Source organism: Apus apus, chromosome 16, assembly GCF_020740795.1.
Source record: "Apus apus isolate bApuApu2 chromosome 16, bApuApu2.pri.cur, whole genome shotgun sequence".
NCBI lineage: Eukaryota > Metazoa > Chordata > Aves > Apodiformes > Apodidae > Apus > Apus apus.
Window position 1 is genome coordinate 8,885,092 of NC_067297.1, and position 22,805 is coordinate 8,907,896.

Below are 22,805 nucleotides of genomic sequence, written 5' to 3' on the forward strand. Positions count from 1 at the left end.
CAGACAATAAGGCAGGCTGCAAAAGGAAACATGGCCATTTTAATCACAGCCCCACCGAGACACACTCACTTACTGAGATATGTTCAAATACAAAGCCACTCAATCTGGAAGTTTATTTTTTAGAATCAATAAATTTAGCTCTATTAATAGAGTTGGGAACATCTTGTTTTTTAATGGCATATCCCAAACACAATCTGAGATTCTGCAGATTTTCTTATGCAACTCTGATAATTAGAGGCCCAATCCCCACAGGATTTTCCATGGCAGCTGCATGACTGACTGGCCTTTGCAAGTCTCCTCTTTTACATCCACTTATTTCATACTTCATCTATCAAATTTAAGAAAACACACATTAATCATTAATCATAGAAAAAAGGTGTTTTACAAAGAGTTTAAAGAAAAAAGTACAGGTTTTCAAATAAAACCTGTCCTAATTTAAGAGGTAAAAAAATAATAATCAAATTAACAGAAGCCAGAGTAACATGACCTTGAATATGCAGTATTTAAAAAACTAAGATAACTATGTTTTAACATATTTAACAGGCTGGCTATAATTGCCAACTAGAAAAAAAAAAAATCAATCAGTCCAACAAAAATGAAAAATCCTGCAAAGAGAAACTTGCCCAGCTGCCCAGTTGTGTCCACAGCACCACTGAGCAGGACAAGCACAGGAACCATGCAGCCTGTGTGCTCCAAACCCCCCAGCAGCTCAGCAGGGCTGTGTCTCAGCCCTGCCTGACACCATCTCACCCCTGGCTGTGATCCATGGGCATTCCCACAGTGCCAGCAGCTCTGGTGCTCCAGGCCACCAGCACGTCCTGAGCCGGCTGGGAGACCAACCCTTCCTGGAGACGTAAGGCGCTTTGCTAAATAGGATCTCTCATGACTTAAAATTCTGCATCTTTCATTCCCCCCACTGGAACCACACTATCTGGTTGATCTCTAGTGTGCCAGCTCAGCTGACCTAATTCTTCCTGTTGTTCTGATGCCAGGAGACAAGCCAGGTGCTCCTGCAGCCAGACAGAACATTACTGCCCCAAGCAACCAGTGATGCAGAATTTGATACATTCCTACCAGTGCCCCCTTGCAATAACCTTGCTTAATAAATGCAGCTTTGAGACCCTCACTATGCATTTAAGAGTATTTCTCTATGTTTACAGTGGCATTTAAGGCCTGCACATCACAAACATTACAGAGTTCAAGCATCTCTTTGCTATACACTAAGCACAAAAGAGGCTCTAAAGCCATCTGTTGGCAGGGCTTCTCCTTGGATTCTGCTCTGGGCATTTATTATTATATCTCTCAGAGAGGAACCATAACATCTGAAGACAATTAAGGTGGCTTCTTTTCAGTAAAGTATGTTTAGGTCTGTAGCGTAGAAACATTGGAAAACCACAACACCCATATTCACTTTCCATCAACTCTCCCATTTACTATTGCTATATGAACATAAATAACAGCAAAAAACAAACAAACAATGAAACCAAGCTAAACAAAACATCCGACCAACAGAAAACAACAAGCAAGTTATTTTGAAAAACAAAGCAAAGACAAAAACCTTCTCTCCCTGACTTTGCTGACCAAAGACCACCATCCCTGTACACAACTTCTCCTTTCTGGCTGGATCTCGCTGCATGCCATTGCAATGAAGGCAGTCTGCCTCATGAAGAGACATGTCTGTCCACTTCAAAGGACATGAGCTCCTCTAGGAGTCTCCCCAACACAAACCAGAACCATTCAGCTCAAACTTCTGCCACCAACACTAACCTTATGTCTATTGTTTGTTAGTTTGTCTGTATCACCAGGTGGGAAGGCAGTGGGTACAGGAAAGAAGACACAATTGTCTACATATACTTGAGCATTAAGAGGATCCCTTGCAACACAGTTTTATTTCAGTTTCTCAGTTTAGGGTCAAGTCCAATTTGGTCACAAAATTTAATTTTTTAATTGGGCATTGGTTTGAATCTACAAATATTTGAAGAAATTCAAAGAGTGGTTCTCTGTCTGAATTAAATCCCACCCAGCCACTGATTAAGAGGCAGCTCTTCCCATACATCTTCCAAATCTCCACCTCCTGGCTGTGCTCACTCCAACCAAATTCAATCATCACAAGGATCCAAGCAGTGGAAATTTTCATAATGGAAACAAGGATGGAGATTCAAGAGCAGCAGCACGAATTGCACCTCAGCCGTTACCAGAGCTTTGCTGTCACACTGTGAACACAACAGCCTACCAGCTTCCCATTACTCCTGGGAAACATTCCTTGATCTGTCATTACTCTGAGTAATGCTGCCTTCCACGGGAGCTTTAGAGGCTATTAACTTTGACGTCGCCAGCTCTTCCATGACATCTTAATCATGTGAGAGGAACACAGGTATGTGCTTTACACACAGGATGAGTAAAACAGTGATCATAATTTCAGAAACGCAACCACTCCCTCTAAAAAAAGCCCATGACTCCTCTGAGCTCTATATTTAGTGGTCAACATTTGCTAGATGTTTCTGTGACCTGCACAGTGTGATACTCAGCTAGTGAGCCCAACATTAAACAGAAGTTTAAGACTTTAAAATTCTCTGCTTTCCATAAACATGCCCATTTTAGTCCACTAAAGTCTCAAGCCTCATCCTGCAAAACTACTGCCAGAGGGTGGATGGGTTTTCCATCCTTTCCTAGCTCTAAATTAAGCCAGATCCAATCCCCAGTAACAGTGATTCCCCTTAAGAGAGGCAAGGATGCTGATGGAGCAGGATAGCAGACAACCCACTCCTGTCTGCAGCAGAAGCAGAAAGAGGATTGCTTGGGAGTTCAGCGAAGCCTGCACTTTACACCCACTCACCAGGCAACTTGCCAGCTTCGCCCGGGGACAGAATTAAAACAGGAGTTAAGCGGGCAGGCAGCCTGACCTCGGGAGTGTGATCTCCCAGACACAGAGTGCCTCCTTAGTCATTCCAAGTGTCACAGTGGAGCCCCGTCTCCCAAGACAGGGCACCCCAACAGCAGTGCCTGAGGAACAGAAGATCCTGCGTTAGGTGGCATGAGAGGTGGCAAGACAAGGAGGTGACGCTGCAGCAACACTGATTCATCCCACATCACGCTCATCTGCGAAGCGCTGCAGCAGGAGCAGGCGGTGCTGGAGGGCACACCAAAGGACACTGCTGTACTCCAGAGGTCCCGAGGGACAGTAGGAGGCACGTACACAAGATGTGGACTAGAAGCTAAAGGCTCCGAGTTGGAAAAGGATGATGGTGCAGACAGCACAACAGAACATCACAGCCCAACAGCCACAATCCTATTGATCACAAGGACTTTTTGAACAGCAGCAATAGAACAAGCCTGTTATTATTTGGCTTTCAAGACCAGCCCAGGGTGACTGATCACTGAGCTGAGGAGTGTTTATTCTGCCACCCATGCCTTAATCCATGTGCACAAAAAAAAAAACCTGCACTGCAAGGATTCCGTGTTCTTTGTCTCCTCTTCAGGAGCTCCAGGTGATACAGTCACCCCAGCAGACATATTTTTGGTAAGTCTGTACTGCACGAGTGAATTATGCATTACTCTCAGCTCACCTCGAGCTGATGAGTACAATAAGCCAACTCGACCTAAAATTATGGAAAGCAGACCCTCAGGTAACCTAGGCTGAACCAGAAACTCAGCAGCACAGTGCCCTGCATGGTGTTAACTCCCAAGTTCCTACAATCAGTACATTCCACCTGTGTGAAAATCAAAAAAAGCCAACAAAACAAACAATACCCATGCAAGAGCAGACATAGCCAGGCTGCTTTAACAAGCTGAGAGCACAGCACACAACCAGGGAAAACATGCCAGTAAAGTAATCCTTCTTCCCATTTCATGCAGGAAAAGGCTTTCTGATGTTCAAAGCAAGATTTACGGCCAAGATTTTCTGCAGGCCTTGGGCAGCTGGGTTTGGGTTACTTTGCTCTGCAGGGCTCCAAAAACCTGCCCCAGCACCCAACACAGCCACACATGAGATCTCCAGCTCACATCTGTTCAACCAGCCTTCCTGGGGCAGCTAGCACAGTACAGGGAAGAAAACATACCCAGGACCTCCTGCTGCCCCAGAGATCTCAGTTACATGTAGGAACCTACTTCTTACTAGTGTGGAAAAAGCTGTCAAGTGCACAGTGGGCCCAGGATCTGACAACTTCAAGAGTGACCTTCCTACCCCTGAATTCCCTCAGCTAACTGGTCTCTGATCACAGATTCAGATTCAACATGCTGGGTCACAGAAGAAACCAAAGCAAGTCCCATACACTGAACCACATGATCCTTAAACTTTCAGTGTCAGCATGCCTGAAGAGTTCAGTAGATCCTCAAGAATTCTGAAACTCCATTTTCTAAGAAAACTCGTTTCCAGACCAAGTTCTCATATGGCAGAAACCATCATTTGTATCCTTGTTGGTGCTAATTTCCACCTTAAGGAACAAGAGCTCATTTGGCTGCCTTCAAAATTAGTACAAAGACTTCTGATCTCCAGATGTCCCTCTAGACTACTGTACTCCTCTCGACTGCTGCAGTCTGGAGACCCAAACTCCAGCCCCACTGCAAGCCAGCTGAGGAGTCAGGGAATGCTCAGCAGCAACTAACACACCCTGCATACAGGGGAATCTGGTTTTTAGTTGATGCCAACCATCCCCTCTGCTAGGAAAGATCCACACCACAACTCCATGCAGACACTAGATAGTTACTACTTTTGGAAACTCAATACAGTATGATTTATCCTCTTTTTGAACAGGGGTTCTCACATCAGGTTCCTAGACTGTTCATGAGCACATAATAATGGGAATATGCATATTTCACTTTGTGAGCCATTCTCATGTACTGATGCTGCTCTTTAGACTCCAGTGAGAAAATCTATAAAAGTCAAGACACTGCACTTTTATGCATTAAACATTGATTAGTAACATTTATTCCTTGGAAGCTTCTTATTTTGTCATTACTTATGAATGAGTATCACAGAGATGTACAAATGAGAAGGAACAGACCAATTTTCCTGGATTTGAAGGATAAAATAAGTGTGCCAGGGTGAGAGCTGCTGCCAGTATTAAGTGTCAGCACTGCAAGCATCTGTCTGGGGCAAATCTGGCATTACATCAAAACTCTTGAGTTGTATGAGGCCTGGTTAACATCAGCTTTTAACCAGGAAAATGCAAACGAAAGCATCATTGGGTGTAATCACTCGCTTGCAGCCACTGTGGTTTTGGCAACCATTTCCTTGTAAGGAACATGCAAGTAAAAGTTAAAGTCACTGCTGACAGGAGCTGCAGAAGGGAAGACAAAATGCAACAACAGACAAAGCTGCAGGCCAACATTAAGATTCACAGGAAGTATTTTTTTCCTTTCTGCTCTATGTTGTTTTAATATAAGAATAAACTTCAGTTTTAGAAAGCCTAAAAGTAAGGGCTCAATTAACTGCAACTATGTCATTTTCGAGGGTAAATATATATGCAGCTATGAATGAAGCAACTAATCTTGTGTCAGGAACAAGCTGAGTAAGAAGTAGGTTTTTTTTTTCCACAAAGTAAGGGAAGGTGGGCAGCAGCCAGCTTTCCACAGAACTGCACTTTTACCTTTGCAGGTAATTTACTCTCATACAACTCCTAAGCCGACACAGAGCAAGGCCAAGCACCCAGACACACTACACACACAACCTATGGCTGGTAGACCACATCAGACTGTGTCTGATCACTGATTACCTTACACCAGAGGTGACTCCACACCCTGGGAGCACTACATAACATCCCAAAACATCTCATGTTGTCCAAAAAATCAAATTTCCTAGGTCATACAATCAGTCTCTGACAAAACTGGTAACTAGAGGTGTACTTGAGCATGCCTTGAACCCAGGACCATTCTGAAGTTCTTGTTTCATGGTATCTTACACAGCTTCTTGCAAATATCTCATCAGCCTACACTGCTATACTCAAAATTTAACTGAGGCTCATTTGCCATCCACGTAAAGAGAAAAATACATTGCTGCAGTTGTAGCAGTGATGAAATCACTCCTTTTGCAGGAAACGTTTCAGAGCTGCTTCCTACCAAGCAGTTATTTGAAGCAGGCTGAGGAACAGAATGTGAACAAAGGCTTTGGAAGATTTGCAACAAGCAAATCCTGCAACATAATGCTTCATACAAATGCAAACTCCAGAGGAAGAGCCGGAGCAGCCACTCGCTCCCTTAATTGAGAAGTTATTAAGTAAACTTAGAAGCTACAGAGAATGAAAAACAAACAAACAAAACCCCACAAGACCTAATGCCCCAAGTGGCCCAAACTCCCCCAGCTCTCAGCAGCACACACCAGCCCAAGGGCAGTCGTGGCTTTGTAAAACCAGCTCTAAACGGCGGCTCAGGAGCAGCACAAGCTGCCCTGTGACCCAAAGGACATTCCCAAGCAGCAATCCTGCTCCCAGCAGGGAAGGAAGGGAGAGACTACAGTCCCCAGCAGGCCCTGCAGGGCCGGGTGACGCGCAGGGCTCGGGAGCCAATCCACGGGAGAAGGAGGAATGTCAACAAACCCGGCAGCCGCCGGACATGTGATATCAGGGAGAGGGCAGACAGCTCCAGATAAGCCACCCCGGGGGTCCAGGCAAGCCAGCGCTCACGTCACCCGCAAACACCGACCCGAGGGCGGCACAGGCTGGATCCAACCCCAGCCCCTCCATCCAGGAACAAGGTTCCATTTTTTTAGGCTTTGACATCCTGAGGCTTCTTTGTAAGGATGTCAAAGATGTAAAAGAAAACTCGCCCCATCACCCAGCAGAACATTCCAACTAAAAACTTAAGGAGGAAAAAAAGAAAAAAGTGATTGGATAACTTGAGTTTCGGAGTGGTTTGGTGTTAGCCCCTTAGATTAGATCTTCAGAGCTGACTTTGAAGGAAAAAGCAACTGTGGGAAACCACAATAATCTAAAAATGTCTGCTGCAATTTTTAACACTTAGTGATTGCCACAAGGACAACAAAAAATGCAAATGAAAATCCTCTGGAACTGAAGACAATCATATGCTACAAAGTCATGCTCACAACTATTTTTACACTGCCTAGGAAAAATACATTTTCTTAGGGAGTGTATCCAGAGTAAAGAAAATAAAAGGTAGGCATGCCAAGAATAATGACTGTAATTTTATTTCTAACATTTTGAGAACTTAGGAGCTTCCAACACAGACATATTCAACCCACACTGCAATTCACTGCACAACATCCTAGGAGTAGAGCTCCCAACTCAACTCCCAACTGCAGACAAGTTGAGTGCTCCAGACAACAACCAATACATGATCTACACAGCCATGTTTGTTTAGCTTTCCCTAACTTATCAGAATACTTTCCTTCTCCCAGAATACATTTCTGAATACAAAAACATCTGTTAAAAACTGAAATTCCACCAACTCAATTCAGCCTCTCCCAAATCCAGAATGCTCTGCCATAAATAAATGTATTTACCTGGAAGTCATACAAGGCAACGATGTTTTCATGTTTCAATTCCTAGAAAAAGCAAAACAAAGACCGTAAGCTAGAAGGAACAAAGGGCATATAGAACAAAGACTGAAGAAACCAAGTGAGTGAACCTTTACCTTAAGTATTTTTATTTCCTTGCCCAGCAGAGTTTGAGATTTTGCAAGGTTTTTCTTGTTAATGCATTTCACAGCTACTTCCAGCTCAGGTTTCTGAAAGAGTACATATGTAATTCAAAGACAAATGTAAATTTCACCATTCATTTACATTAGGATAAGCAGCCTCTTAACAGATTACAACTATTACTTAAATGAGCGTCTTACAGTACCGGAAAAGGCCTCTCCATGTCCTAATGCCTATCCCTCACTTGTTCAGACTTGCCCTTTGCTGAATTGTGCTTGCCAGCCCAAGGAGAAAACCCCAAGGTTTGGATTTTTGTTCCTGCCTTATACAATGATTATCCTCTTATTTAATCACTAGAAATAAACGCACTGTAGGAGCCCTGGCTTATCCCAAGCCCTAATCATGGAAAATCCACTGCCGGATTCGTTTCCTTTTATTTACCAGTGAGCGATTTCCCCTCCTCCTAGAAAAATCAAGTGGAGAAGAACAAAACTCCACAGACACACACAAAAAAAACAAAGTAAGAGCCCTCTACACACTTCACGGACAGTGTGAGGGATAGTTTTTTTTGTTTGTTTTCAAGGCAGAAGCCTGTGTGGGAGGGCAGGAGGTCTCCAGGACACCTCGGCCTCCATCCCCGAATCGCCCAGCCGCAAGGTGAAGCCACCTGCCCGGCTCCTGCTGGGACAAACGCCTGCTTCCCAGAGAAACTCCGGAGTAACAACAATAATAAATATGTCTACCAGCACCGGAGCTGCCCCGGAGCCCGGGGCTGGTGCCCAGGCTAAGAACAGCTACCGCAGCCCAGCGGGGACAGGGCAACCGGGACGCCGTGCCAGGCTCGGCCCGAACCCAGAAATAAAGAAATAAGCGAGGAAAATTGGGGGGGGGGGGGGGGAAAGAGATTATTCACCTCTTTGTGCCTGCCTTTGAAGACGACGGCGAAGGCTCCGTGCCCGATCAGGTCCTTCCTACTGAACTCAAACTTTCCCACCGTCTCCATGGCGCTGCGCCGGGGGGTCCCCGGGGAGGCTGCGGCCGGGACGGCTTCAGAGCTGCAAAGGGACGAGGAGGAGGATGGCGGTGATGAAGGAGCTCCCTTGAAAGAAAATTAAACCTCTCCCCATCCAAACCCCACGGGGCATACGCACACCCCACCACCACCCCCCCCACCGCCCCGCAGAAGGGCCGGCGCTGGCGGGGTCCCTGCGGCCGGTCACCCCGGCAGCTCGGCGCCAGGCTCCGCTCGCCCACCTCGCCCTGGTCCATGGGCTGCCTCTTCCTGCGGAGCGGCCAGGAGCTGGTCATGGTGGGAGGCCGGGGAGAAGTTGGCTCCTCAGCAGCGGGCCTCCTCCATCTCCTCCTCAGGGCAGCCCGGCGCGGCTCCTCCAGCAGCCGCTTCAGGCGGGGCTCTCCATGCCGAGCCCCGGCCCTGCCCGCCTCGCAGGCGCGGCTTCACGGACAGTCCACCTTAAGAGCCGATCCACCTTAACGCCCCGTCCACTTGACGACGAGCGGTCCACCTTAAGCGCGAGTCCACCTTAAGAACCGACTGCTCCCCTCGGCCGCTCGCACCGAGCGGGGCCGGGATCCCCCGGTGGGTCCCGCCGCGCTCCCGGGTCCCGCCGCCTCCGCCAGACAAAGCTCCGCGGAGCGGCCCCCAGGGAAGTGCCGGCCCCGGCGGCCGCGGCGCAGGCGCGGAGCGCGGCGGGGGGGGCGGAGCCGCCGCGCTTAAAGGCGCCGCGGGCGGGCGGGGCGAGGCAGCGGGGCCGGCTGCGCGTCCCGGCTGCTCCTCGGGCTGGCGGCGTTACCGCCCGCTCCTGCCGCAGCCCCGAGCCTGCGAGGAGTGTGTCCGTGCAGCTGAATAAAAGGGGCCGTTCGGGTGGATTCTTCAAACCGCGCCACGGGGATGCGCGGCGGGGCCCAGGCGGTGCCCGAGGGGATACGGGGCGCAGGCGGGTCCCGCCACCCGCAGCATCCCTGCTTCTCCCGCGGGATGGCCCATCTCGACATGCTCCTGCGCTGGGGCCCAGGGCCCGGTGTTTCCCGGGGGGGAGCGAGCCAGGCCTGCAGCAGGCAGGGCTGTGCGGCGGTGCCTGCGTCCAGCGCTCCTCAGAAACCTTGCCCGACCCCCTACCCTAGAGCTCAGTGCAGCAGCTGAGATAAGGAGTCTTTCCCAGCCTGAGCCTGGCGCTTGGGTTTGGCCATCCTCTGTCTCACTGTGCAGTAACTCACCCTTTTTCCCTTGTTGGTTTGGGCCGGCAGGTCATCCGTTCCCTCAGTTGCAGGAGCCCCTTTTCTGGTTGCACCTCCTACCCCCAGGCTGCCCAAATCTGTTTCCACCAGCTGTGGTGGTATCTAGAATCCTTGTGCACCCTCTCCAGTTCGTCTGCACCCTTATCAGACTGTCGGAAGCAGAACAGCGTATTCCAGCTGCAGAGAGAACAACGTGCCCCGCGGGCAGCGCCCCTGCTCACGCCTTTGCTGTTTACACAACTGCCCCGTATCGACCTGTACGTTGGCCTGTACCAGCCCTGCAAGACCAAACACAGGCTGCTAGCTCTACAGATACATGATGCAGAGGGTGCTCAGGGTTGTGACGCTGAGCGTCTGCAGCTAGCTCTGTTTCCAGCAAAAATTAGGAACAAGAAGCGCCTCACAGAATCAGGCCTTGTTTTGTACACAAAAGCAGGGTCTGACTCTGATTCAAGGTCTGGCCTGTGGTCTGCTGCCTTTGGTTGCTTGATAACTTGCTTTCAGGCACCATCCTGCACTTAAAATTCTGCTGGAAAAATGGCAGTATGTACCAAAGACTGATATCAAAGTCGTAATACCTGACTGGTAGTAATTCGTGTCTCAAATTCTAGCAGTTATTTAAGGTCTATAAAAGTGATAAGGGAATTCAATGGAACTTTCAATGGGAATTTGATAGCAGTGTTTATAAAAGTAGCCTTTAAACCAAAACAAGACTAGAGAACCTGTGTGATTTCAGCACAAATCAATTAAAACCCACAAACTTAAAATAAATCAAATACAATTTGCTTAGCTACTTGTTTTCATTCTCACTTCTAGGTCTCTGCCATCCACAAGGTCTACAATTTCAGGCTTTTGTTGTGGTCGCAAGAGGTTAATTCCAATTTTAACACAGAAGCCAGTAAAAATGGAAAATGCCATCAAACTTGCAAAAAAATTCAAGCTCCTTGGCAAATGACAGACACAGGAACTTATTTTACCAGTTGTTAAAAGCTGCTGCCTCTAATGCAGAACATAATTGTTGCAAAAGTCTAAGGCAGGAAGCGAAGAACATTTTCTGGAGCATCTTAGATGGTTTCTAGGCAGGCAAAAATCTTGTATCCCCCTTGGCTGGCCAAGAGCCAAGGCAGCGTGGTTAGCAAGTGCACTCTTGCAAGACCTGTGGTGAAAATCTCTAGTGACCACAGGTGCTTCTGCCTTTGCTTTCCTAGCACAGCACAGACACACAGCGCCAGTGCTAGGAGGAAGTTGATATGAATGCTGTTGAGTTAGAGGCCAAAATATCAGCCTGATGAATGCTCTTTGTTCTGTACTGCATGTGCTTGTTTGTTCCCTCATGTGCTGATGGCTGTGAAAAAAAAAAACAACAACCCACAACATTTAACTTGAACTGGTTTTGATTAAACGTGGGCTCTAAGGTAGTTTTCTGCATGCAGCTACATGCAGAGCAGGGTGGTGAAGTCAGCCTCCTCTCTGTTGACATTTTATATTTTATTCTAAGCACACTGGGTTTGTTTGTAAGCAGACTCACTGGGTAGCTTTCTGGTGAATAAGTGAAACCTCAAAGTAGCATAAGAATCATGAAGGTGCTCAGAGGTCTCCATCAGGATCAGGACCAAGTTGCACACACCAGCCACAACACTTTCTTTGAACAGACAGTTTAACATTTGTAGCAGTTAAATGTCTCTCAAATGTGTCTTCCACAAATAGGCGAGTGAAAAGATTTCAGACTTCTACAGGGATTTAAAAAAACTTACCCAAGGACAACTAATAAATGTAATGCCACTTGGCAGCAAACACAGTTTTGAGATATTTGGAGTGCACTCTGCAGACACGTGGTATTAGCAAAACATTTGTTCGTTTTGGAACAAAGGCAGCTGAAAAGCATTTTAATTAAAAGTAGGATTGCTCTTTTTTTTTTTTTTTCCTGGGGTTTGCTGATTAAGTACTTATGCTCTATCAATTCTTCCCCAATGTCCAGAATTCAGTGAGAGTATGTTTAGGCCAACATCCAACACATGTAAATTCTGTTCTCTTCCCACAGTCTCCCATTTGCTAATGATGAAAGAACTACCACCAGCACGTACTCAGCTGCTTCCTCAGATGGAGGCATTAACCTCTGAGGGGACAGAGTATCTAGTTCAACTGAACAATGCAAAACATGAGTGAGGGAAGATCTGCTGTGACTTACGATGGGTGGAGAAAAGTAGAAGCATACACCCAACTGTGGGAAACCTCTGAATATTCTCCTGGAATAATTAGTGCAACTTTATTCTTTTTTCTTTTTCTCATGTGAAGGAAAGCAAGAGAGAACTGATATCCTGTGAACTCACATGATACTTTTTTCCAATACCATGTTTTAATCAGTAGCCATGAATATGGCTGTTTCTACTTAGTGGAGTCCAAGAGTGCCACATCCTGACCTCTGGGCTGCAGGGGTATGGTACAGCTATCTCTGCTACCACCTCTGTGCTGTGGAGTTGGTTAAAGCTACAAAAGTCTGAGGGAATTATGTAAGAACAAGCAAACTCAGAATAAAGATTTAGAATAATGACAGAACAAAGATTTCCATCTAGGACTACATTGTTCTCATCTTTGTACAGCCTACAGAATAAATTATATACCTACCCAGTAGCTCAAGGTGTGTCTGAAGCTCATGTCTGTACACCTACACTAGTTTAAACAAACTAACTCTTTTACCAGTAACCTGGAGCAACGCAGACTTTGTTTGGGACTGCAAAGCCTAGCTTGGAACCTGGGTGGATGCTCTGGAGGGCTGGTGCATACTCAGCTGCTTGCTGCTGTGTGTACATTGCTGTAGACACCAGAGCTTCTGTGAGCACTCACATCAGACTTTGGTCTCATCCTGATACACCAAAGAGCAAGATGCATCCATTTGACTATGCCTTTAGAACAAGTGACATTTTACATTTGTTCTTACATAGCAACGACCTGTATTCACATATCGCAAAGAACCTGTGCCAGGGCTGTGACATTCTTGTTCTAGACAGCTTTGGCTACCACGAGCATTCTCTGTGGGCCAGACAGCTTCTTCCCAAGATCCTAATGTTTTTGCTTTTCTACTTCAGTGACACCATCCCAGCATTCCCCACATTCTCGCATGAGAGACCAGAAGCCTCACAGCAGCCACCCATGGAGGTGAACCACTTATCTGGAAGGCTCGGGGAAGTCCTTGGCCGAATACAAGTGCAAAGAACAAGTCCTTTCCCTTGGTGTGCATCTCTATTTTGAAATCAAAGTTCTGTTCAACACAGAGGGAATCTGCAAGGCACTCCTGTGTAATCCTTTTATTACAGCAGTTGCCTCACAGAGGCACCAAGTGCCAGGAAAACAAGTAAGTGTTGGAGGAAGGGAAATGCCAAGCTGTGAGGCTTGGGCACATGAGCAAGACATGACTGAACAAGTTACTGCACATGGACTGAGCCTTTTAATTGGCAGCACATCTCTGTGTGTGAAATGAAAGCACAAGCCTGGAGATGAGCTTTAACATGAGCTGTAGCTCATGTAGTCATAGGTAGTGCTGTTGCTGGGCAATTTCTTTTCTTCACAGAAGTAGATGCTTGAAACTTATTCTGGGTACTTCAGAGCCAAAAAAGATGGACAGAGTAGCACAAGAGGAAAGATCAAGTATGGCTTAGTTTCAAAGTACCATCTGGATGAAAATCAGCCATATTCATAGAATTTCAAAATCTGATTCAAATTCAGACATGTTAAGATAGTTACATATGTGCTTTCCACAAACATCCTAATAGCTCAGCATAATCACCAGTATCTGGGCAGAGCCAACACTAACCTGAATGCTGGAATTTTTGCCAGATTGATCAGGAAGGAATGAAGGAACTGAATAAGAAGTGCTTGGCTGAAAATCAGTTTGGTGGAAGAAATATGTGGAACGTCCACAAATATCTGTAAATGGTGAAAGTAAATATTAGCCTAACATTAATGGAATAGGTGGCAGGCTGCAGGCTGAATTTAATGGAAAATTAAAATGACATCTGTTAATCGTACCCATTTCAGATGTCTGTTAGTAGGTTAAGTTCTGGCTCAGTTACAGTAGGGGTGAGACACAGACTACACTAGAATTGCACCAGAGTCACACTGGGATAGGTGAGTTTTGAGCACAGCCACGTCGTGTTGCCGCCTTCCTGGAGAGGCTGAACAAGTAGATAAATTTGGAGCACTGAAAACATCTGTAAATTTACAGTTATGTTAAGAGCATTTGTTCATACCTCACTGGGGTTCTGCAAAACCAGCACTCCAACTCTGGTAAAATGTTTTTTTATCTTACAAAGAAACGTCCACTCATGACACCAGCTCTTCATCAGTGACTCAAGACACTCAGTTAAGGAACAGAGTTTACAATCTGCTCCCTACCTTCCACAAGCAGCTGCTGCCTCCGTTGCACACACAGCTGTATCAAAGACATCTAGGTGATGTCTGAATGAGAGATAACACAGCTGGAAGTACTGGATGTTTAAACTATCAAAGCATTGAGGTTATTCAAATACCAGCTGCTGGAGCAGTACTGCACCTAACCTCATGCACAGAAGCAGAATCACTTTCCATTCCCTTCCATAGCCCTGTCATATTATGTTCTGTATTTATTTGCGCTCTGGGCCCCTTTATTGATTAATACTGTTGAGAGATTTAACTAGCCACTCAATTATCCTGGCAGGCAAGGTCCGAGATGCTTTATTACCCCCCCTCCCCACACATATACACCAGCTCACTGAACAGACTTGATGAATTATTGAAGGCAGTGTTTTAATGTACTCAGCAAGGTGCTCTGGCAAGGGGCTTCCTGGGTTCTCCCTGTGTTTTAATATCGGATGCATTTCAGCTACTGGCAGAGGGCTCTGGGCACTAAGGGCTGTACTCAGTGTTCAAAGCTGTTAGTGCTCACATCCAGGACCATTACCTAACCTGCCTGTCAAGCAGCTGATTATATTGAAATGAGGTTTGCCCATAAATAAGAGTCTGCAGATCCTCCACCCAGAGCAGTCAGTTTTCAGGCTAATTGGAAGCTATTTCTTGCCAGAACACTGTGTGTTCATAAATCAGCAGGTGTCATCATGCAGTTCCTTACAAGATGTCATCTCTGTCCTGGATGAGAACAGACCCATGCTCACCACCCTCAGCCTTCCTCCATATACACACACACTTTGGTCTGTGCCATCCATGGGGCCTCTCGTGTCAGCCACAATGAAGCCAAGGTTTACTGGGAGGGGACACAGGCCACTCTGTAGCCTGCAGCTTTAGCTGGGACTCCCTCCAATGTCCACTCAAGTCAATAGGATTCTCAGCAGCAGCTCCAACATGCCTCAGCACTAGCCCTCGCTTCAGTGACCTCTGTGTTAAAAATAACTGCTCACCTCATGGCAGGAGGAGGAGTAGGAGTGTCATGCCCCTTATCTTTCACATCTACAGAGTCATGTTTAGGAGGCCAGAAGAAGGTTGCTCAGCCTTCAGCCTGGGCTTCTCTCCAGATAGGGCAGGCCCAACATGGGATGGGGAGGGGACATAACTACTACAGGGGAAACCTGAAGGTTTAAGGACCATTGTTTTCAGGAGAGAGCTGAAAATCATGACCAGAAAGAACCTCTCAGCCCAGGAAAATCTTTCCAAAGTTTCCAGGTGGACAGTAAAGTCACAGGTATCAACTCAGCTGTCTTTGGCCTTCTCAAAAGCAGCCTGAAGACAAAAATCACCTGTGAAAGCTAAAATATTAGAAGTCAGCAGTGACTTCCCAGGGCAGCCTGATTCTGTTCTGTCATGAATCAGAGACCTCACTGTTTTTCCTGCTCCAAAACCTGCTCATCTGAGAGCAGGTTTAACACCCTTTCCCTGCTGGGTTACGGCAAAGAACTGCAGAAGAGTGCAGGCTTATAGGAACAGTCACTTCTCCCTCTCTGTCACCTGGCAATTCGAAGACCTGTCATATCTTAAAAATAGGATTTTTAGGCATTTTATTTGCAGCTGGACTCTTTTTGGGGCTTGGTGCATCAGCACAGCTGCCCCTGGGGAGGGGAGGCATGGCTGGGTCCCCTGTGCCTGGGACCAGCTCACCAGGTCTGGCTGAAGGCTTCCAGCAACCTTTCAGCTTTGCTTTGGGAAGACACTGTTAATGAAACTTTCTTATGACTAATTGGCTTGGAAATGTCTGTGTGTTCAAGCAGACCAGTAGCATATACAATTTCAAGCAGGCATCCCTCCAGCTAAGGCCTTACTCATCTCACATAAAGCCAGGGCAGAAATGATGGTTTCCTTTATTTACACACATATGTAAGTAACAGCTGTAACAGTGAGGAATGTCCACTGGAGATAGGACAAGACATAATGAGCTTCAGCAGCAATGAAGGAGCTCTCTTCCTTGGGCTGCCTGGGCAGCAGAGCCCTGTCACTGCTGGAGCCTTTCTGGGACAGGTTAGGCAAACATCTGGCAGGAAGAACACAGGCAAGGTCAAACTGTGGCCTTGGACAAGCAAGCTACGTCACACCAGCTCTCCCCCCCTTTGTGATTTGCCTCCAGTGTTCTGGTTTTGGGCAGAGGCTGAGAGTTTCTCTCCCTAAAAGCCCAAGATGAGCAGTTCCTCCTAACTGAGGCCTTGGAAGTTATCATCCTCCTCCCACTCCTACGGATACAAGGAAAGAGCACGTGGGGGGAAAAAAAACACTCAAGCTCATTCTGTTATCAGCCAGCTTTTTCAACTGACAAGGACAGGCTGCCTCACTAAAATGTAAAATTGGGCACAGATGCACCTTGCAGTGGGTCTGGGCACTGCTGTTTGTGGAAGTGAGCAGCTGGGATCTGTACCCACATTGCAACACTCCAAAGCAATGATCCCTCGTCCTTGCACTTTTCTAGGAAACCAGAAGGACATTTCTCCAGCACAGAAGCCCAAAGCAACAAGTGGCAGGGAAGAAAAGTTTCCAGTGGAGCAACAGAGAAGTTTCTGTAGTTTTTTTAGTGCAAAGTAATTTTATATAAAAAAATAAAATCACTGATCTGCTAATATGTCGGGCCTGCCAATGTCTGTACCCCAGCATTTATTGCCCCACAGCAGAGAAAGACCCAAGTGCAAGGAAATAATGAAATAAGAGTTCCTTTTAACTTGATTTTCTTCTCTTTTCCTCTTTTTTTCCACATCCAAGCTCTCTGCTCCATGAATCCATGTAGGTATTGCCCAGAAATGCAGTTAACCTGAAGAACTTGACTGGAATTGAAGATATCTAACTGCTGACTTCCTGCCTGACAAATCAGAGATGCATTTCTGAGAGGTATTTAGGTACTTAGCTGCCCTGGATTGCTCTTTATTCCTTTCCCTCATCTATGTAAATTGCAAGGTCTTTGAAGATGTAACTTCTCATAATTATTTCTGTACTACTTTGATTTTGGGAGCAACTGTAACGCAGTGATGGTTACACCCAGTTAAAGATCAGAAATGTACACATCTTGGCATTTGCCCTTTGTCAAATGGAACAAGGTACAATCTCAAATAAAAACAAACTCCTGTATGAAAGCAAAAGGAAAGAGGCTAACCCTGATTTAGGAATTCTCTCCTTAGCAAATGCCCTCTCCACAGCTAGGTACAAGCTGTGAGAGCTGTTCTACTGATATGCCAGGTTAACCCTACTATTTCCCAGGAGAAGATCTTAATTTTACTGAAACTATAAAATATTGCAGGATGCATTTGGGATGTATATCCAGGCATTGGGAAGACACCTGACTTAGCAGTGCCAGACAGCAAGATCATCCAGAACTATGAGGTCTGTGAAGCTTTCCCATGACTCATGAAATTGTAGTAAAATATTCTGTGACTCACGGATTAACCTAACAAAACCCAGAGGGAAGACAAGCTATTGGGTTGTTGGTTGACAAGAGCCTTTTAAAATTAACATGGCATAATAAGCAGGATACCAACATCCTCTTTCTGACTCTTCAGAAATGTGTAAGGAAGAGTTTTATCCACTCACTTATTACCAAGAGACCTCAGCTGAGGTTATGTAATTAGGATGGGACACTTTTTGCAGCTTCAAGGCTTGAATAGCAACATTAATATAATCCAGTTACAGAGAACATGCCCACGTGCAACAAGCTATTAACACTAGCTTATATTTAAATCCAGTTCCCTTTCATTCTACTGCAAATTAACAGAATTTATCAGCAAATTACATGGAAACCAGAATGTAGCCTTAAATGAACCACCTGATAAAATACAGTAAACAAGGTTAACTGCCTCCCCTTCTGCCAAAATGTTATACACTTGCTTGACCCTGTAACATAAATAGCCTGACTCTATGGACAGGGCATGGAAGGGGAGTCTGAACACAGGGTACAGGGGTCCTGGGTGCATTCATGTTCCCTGCTTTGCAATGGATTTCCTGGGAAGCTCTGAGCATCTCTGCAACTACAAAGAGATAATCATGCTGGCAAATTAAAATAGACAAACTTCTCCAATTCCTCTGTGCCTCTTTTCTCTCTGTAAAATAGGGTGAGTGGAACTGCAGAGTTTGAAATACCTTGAGTATTGTGGGGGCTGATGATCAAGTGCAGAAGCAGAGGCCATAGAAAGGCCTGGGATGCTGCTAGTTGAACAGGTATACATTCCAGAGGAGCACAAAGGGGGTGGCAGTGGAAAGTTTGATCACTGTGGGACTTGAAGGGGATAGAAAGTGCCCCATTATTTTTAATTTAGCATTTAGTCTCTGCCTGACCCTTAACATATCTGGGTATATCCTAATGGGATTGTTTGAATTCTCTTGTATAGTCATAATACTGCAGACTCAAGTCTAGGGAGCAATACAATACCTTTTACACTTGAAACAGTCAGTTTGGTTTTAATAATTTACATTGTATAGTTCCAACAATACTGATTACAAGTTAAGAGACTTTCTCCTTCAGAAGCAATGTATGATGAATAAAGAAGAAAAATAGACACTAGAATAGAGTTTAAATGGCATCTAGGGGAAAGAAAGGAACACTGGAATTATTTAAGAGAACTTGCTGGCTTTTTGATGACATTATCCTGTAGTTTATAAGACTAGGATTTGCTTGGCATAACTTCCTTCAGACCTCAGGGTTTATACTGAGAAGGAGATTTTTCTGTCAACAGTCTTAATCTTTTCACTAACAGCACCTTTCTTGAAAAACTCCAAGCACTTCATAGTCCTCAGGTCATGTGCTTTATTACTATACTCAACCATACTTAATGTCACACTCCTATAGCAGCCTAGAGCTTCAGCCAGATGAAGCAATTGCAATTATATTGACTTGTGACAGCAGAGGACCTGCTGCTGCCAGCAGACATGCTTAGGGAGAGAATCAGCTTGAAAGACACGTGTAACCACTGTGGCATCAGTGTCATGTGTCACAGGACACCAAATTAAGGCCATGATAAAGAATCTCTGATGCCTGTATGGGTACAAACTGTTGTATGAGGCACAGAAGGGCTGTCCCTGTGACTCTTGCACAGAAAAAGCAATTGTGTATGAGCAGGAAGAACAGCCCTAGCAAGACACACACTCATTTTCTCCCATGCATGCATATTCACCCTGAGCATTGCATGTGTCAGAGGGCTGGGAGGGTTGTGCCGTTGCAGATGGGAGGTTTAGTTTTTTTTATAGTGAGCTTCAGAGGAAGGGTCCCCCATATCCAAGTAGGACATCCCAACAGCATTTAAAGAAATATATAATGTATATATACACACCATAAACAAAATACAAATGTCATCAGGCTTTGCAAGTCAGTGCTGTCACTGAGGTTGAGAGTTGCCACCCACAGACACACCCATGTCAAACCAACCTGCCTAATTTGATCAGAGAAATTCTGTGTGGTTGGATTCAGATAGAAAGACCATGCACAGATAGGCCCTGGGGCAAATTATACCATTTTAACAACAGAAGTATAATCTTAATCTGAATCATAGAGCATGTGTTGTTACACAATGAATCAAGTGTCCTCCTTGTAATGGTTTAGCCAGTTCCCTCATGATACAGAGGAGCCAGAGCCACCTGCATCACACAGGGAACGTCCTGCCTGCCCTGCTCATCACCAGCTTTACATGTCAAGGCATCTCCATGCATGGCAGCAGCAGGGAGCTATTTAGCATTCCTACTGGTTGCTCCTGAAGAGCACACCACATTTGGGATGTAGGCTGGCCATTCGTGGCTCTGCTTCAGCAAAGCTCTTGCCAGCTCTTCAGTGTTTGAGAACAATCTTGTCAACATTCAACTGTTTCAATACAAACACCTCCTCACTGGAGTGACAGAGATTGCAAGTGGGAGTGAAGAACCACTGGGCTGCTGGACTACAGGGCTGCCAGAATGCCTGCCTGACACCTCTGGCACAGGAAAAAGGTGAAAAATTTCAGGAGAACATAAGTAATGAAGATGTTCCAGATTCATAGTGTGTGATGATTTAAGCCAGTGTTAAATCTATTTTGTAACTACACAAAAAAAACCCCACAAAAAACCAAACAAAAACCCCCACAGTTTATATATTGCTGACTTACATAACAGCTGCTTTTTCCTTCTCCTATTTTCCAAGAAACAATGGTCTCTTCACTGTTCACCTGCTAACTTCACTGAAGTGTAATCTCTCTTATCATGCAGCTCATTGTAACAGGTTTGTTGTGTACATGTGTTTTCCAGGAAGTTTCCAACTGTACTCCTTGTGCTGATGGCAAGAACTCTTATCAACTTTTTAAATATACAGTGATGCATACGTAGCCACTACAAAGGGTTTGTTTTAAACCTGTATTTCATTTATCTTGAAAGAGGAAAAATATTAAGCAAAATTATCTCCTTGTACCCTTGTGTCTTTGATGTTTACCCACTGCCAGAGCTACAGACCCAAGGGCAATAAAAGATATAGACCTCTGCTACCCACTTCTCAGAGGTGTCAGTCAGCAAATGTTAGGGTCAGGCTAGGCTAATAAATTGAACTTAAGCATTTCTAGTGTGGGAAATACAGTGCCTACTTACATAGACACTATATTCTCTGCCTGCAATATTTTAATACATACTTGTATTACAGCCCCAGTAAGTGTGACTGTCAAGCATCAGGCTGAGCCTAGAAGCAAAACAGGACAGAGCACTAAGACAAGCAGGCTTCTGGGAGATTCTTCAGCTCCTACATGATCTCAGAAGTGACCTAAGTAAGGAGGGAGTTTAAAGAGACTGCCAGAGTGAATCCTTTCTGGAAACAGAGACAGCAGCTGAAGCAGACTCTAACAATACTTCTTGTCTCTGTTGCATATAATGAATAGGACCAAAAAAAAAATATATATATAAAGGCAAAAAAAGCTTTGTCTCTGATATTAGTTTGATTCTTTTTTTTTCCTGAAGCTCTTGATGTTTTTCACAGCTTTTCAGTCACCTGAAGTAGAGATGATTTAACTTTATGTTATAATACTAGGGGATTACTGCCTGCTGTGTAAAATGCAACACTAGTGATACCTTCTAAAGCACAACACAAAGAGATGGTGAGGATAGAGAGTATGTAAACCTGAAGAGTCAGTCCTTTAGGTTTCAGGGCTAATGAATTCTTGATAAGAAATTTCTGTGCCAGAAAACTCAGGGTGGGGCTAATGGAAAATACCAAATTAACTTAAGAAGGCAATCAGAATTCATCAAGCACAGGTAGTTATCTGGTCCAGACTGATGCTAGGAAAGGCTGGCAGCACTGTGACTTTCTGGGCATGAAGGAAGAACCAAAGTAATACAAAAAGACAAACCAAGGAAGGTGGGGGGAAAAAGAGAAAAAGTAAAATTCAAAGAAAAGCACATGGAGATCTCCAGGCCTGGACTACTGAAACACACCATCCAGTTACGGATCAAGACTTGCCACAGATTACAAAACTTTTTGCAAGAATTGGAAAAAATTGCTTACATATCCTACCAAAACACTCTGGAGACATTCCCAGGTCATTTTACAGCCAAAGTGCTATCAGCACTTCATGCCTGTCCCTCTGAACAGAGCCCAGGTGCAGCATGAATTCTGCCCCAGGGCAGAAACATCCTCTCTCCCTTCCAGTGCCGTGGATCCCTGCTCCACAACCAACACCAGTTCACAGAGCCAAGCAGATCCCACAAAACCAGAGCAGTGGGGGCTTTCTTGGGAATACACCAAATCAGCTCATTTTCTGAGCTAATTCATACACCTGGGACTGTTTCACCATTCAGTTCCCAGGTCTGCCAAGTGATGAAGCCTCCTAGATACCAAGAAGTAGAGACCTGAAGTTCATTGATTAATTAGTTAGCAGAAATCTTTGGCCCCTTGATCAGTTCAGTCAAAGGGAAATAAGAGCTCTAGTCCCAGAGAAACCTCAGGCTTCTACATGGCTTTTGAGCTTGGGACTTCCCAAAGAAATGCAGCTCTGAAATGTGTGTGCAGACAGTTTGCATCCCAGGCTCTAGGTCTGAAATCAGTATCAGAGCTCCAGAGATCACAGTGAAATTCTCATGTGGGAAACTGAACACAGACCAGGCACTTTCCATCTAACACAGGGAAAGTCTGATGATATTTTTTCAATATTAAAAAAACCAAGCACATTTAAAAGGCTATATTTCAATCGCCCTCGGACATTCCCCCCGCAAGTTAAAAGCCAACTGTTGATTGTAAGTTTTTCATCTTGGTGGGGTTCTGGAGCTGGAGCCAGGGCAGTGGAAATCCTGCACTCAGCACCAAAAGCCTCTGCGGAAGCCTGTCATTTATCGCCCGAATGGAAAGAGTAACAACCCCAGGCAAATATTTGAACTCCTCTTTGTCCCTGGCAGGGCTCTCACAGGATGCACACGAGCAGATTGCATTTGTTTTTGCTAGGATGGGAGAAGCAATAGAGCCAGAGCTGGGTCTGAGCTGAATCTGGCACACAGGGAAGGCAGGGCTTGCACATGGGCTGGAGCACCAGCATGGGCAGTTTTATCAAGGCAAGGCGAG

The 22,805-nt window shown here is 45.4% G+C and overlaps 1 protein-coding gene across 6 annotated transcripts in view; it reads right to left on the minus strand.

The window, feature by feature from the left end:
* Positions 1 to 22,805, minus strand: part of ULK1 (unc-51 like autophagy activating kinase 1) — a 96,833-nt gene that overhangs the window by 68,498 nt on the left and 5,530 nt on the right. For 3 of the 6 annotated variants that reach the window (XM_051633774.1, XM_051633778.1, XM_051633773.1), the window contains exons 1-4: positions 9,827 to 9,899; positions 8,505 to 8,646; positions 7,588 to 7,680; positions 7,457 to 7,498 (exon numbers count right to left, since the gene is read on the minus strand). In XM_051633774.1, the coding sequence (XP_051489734.1) occupies positions 7,457 to 7,498; positions 7,588 to 7,680; positions 8,505 to 8,646; positions 9,827 to 9,861 (312 nt within the window). In that variant the 5' untranslated portion in view covers positions 9,862 to 9,899. Of the gene's footprint in view, positions 1 to 7,456; positions 7,499 to 7,587; positions 7,681 to 8,504; positions 8,647 to 8,845; positions 9,238 to 9,826; positions 9,900 to 22,805 lie in introns of those variants that run through there. The other 3 variants (XM_051633777.1, XM_051633776.1, XM_051633775.1) reach the window with 2 other exon arrangements.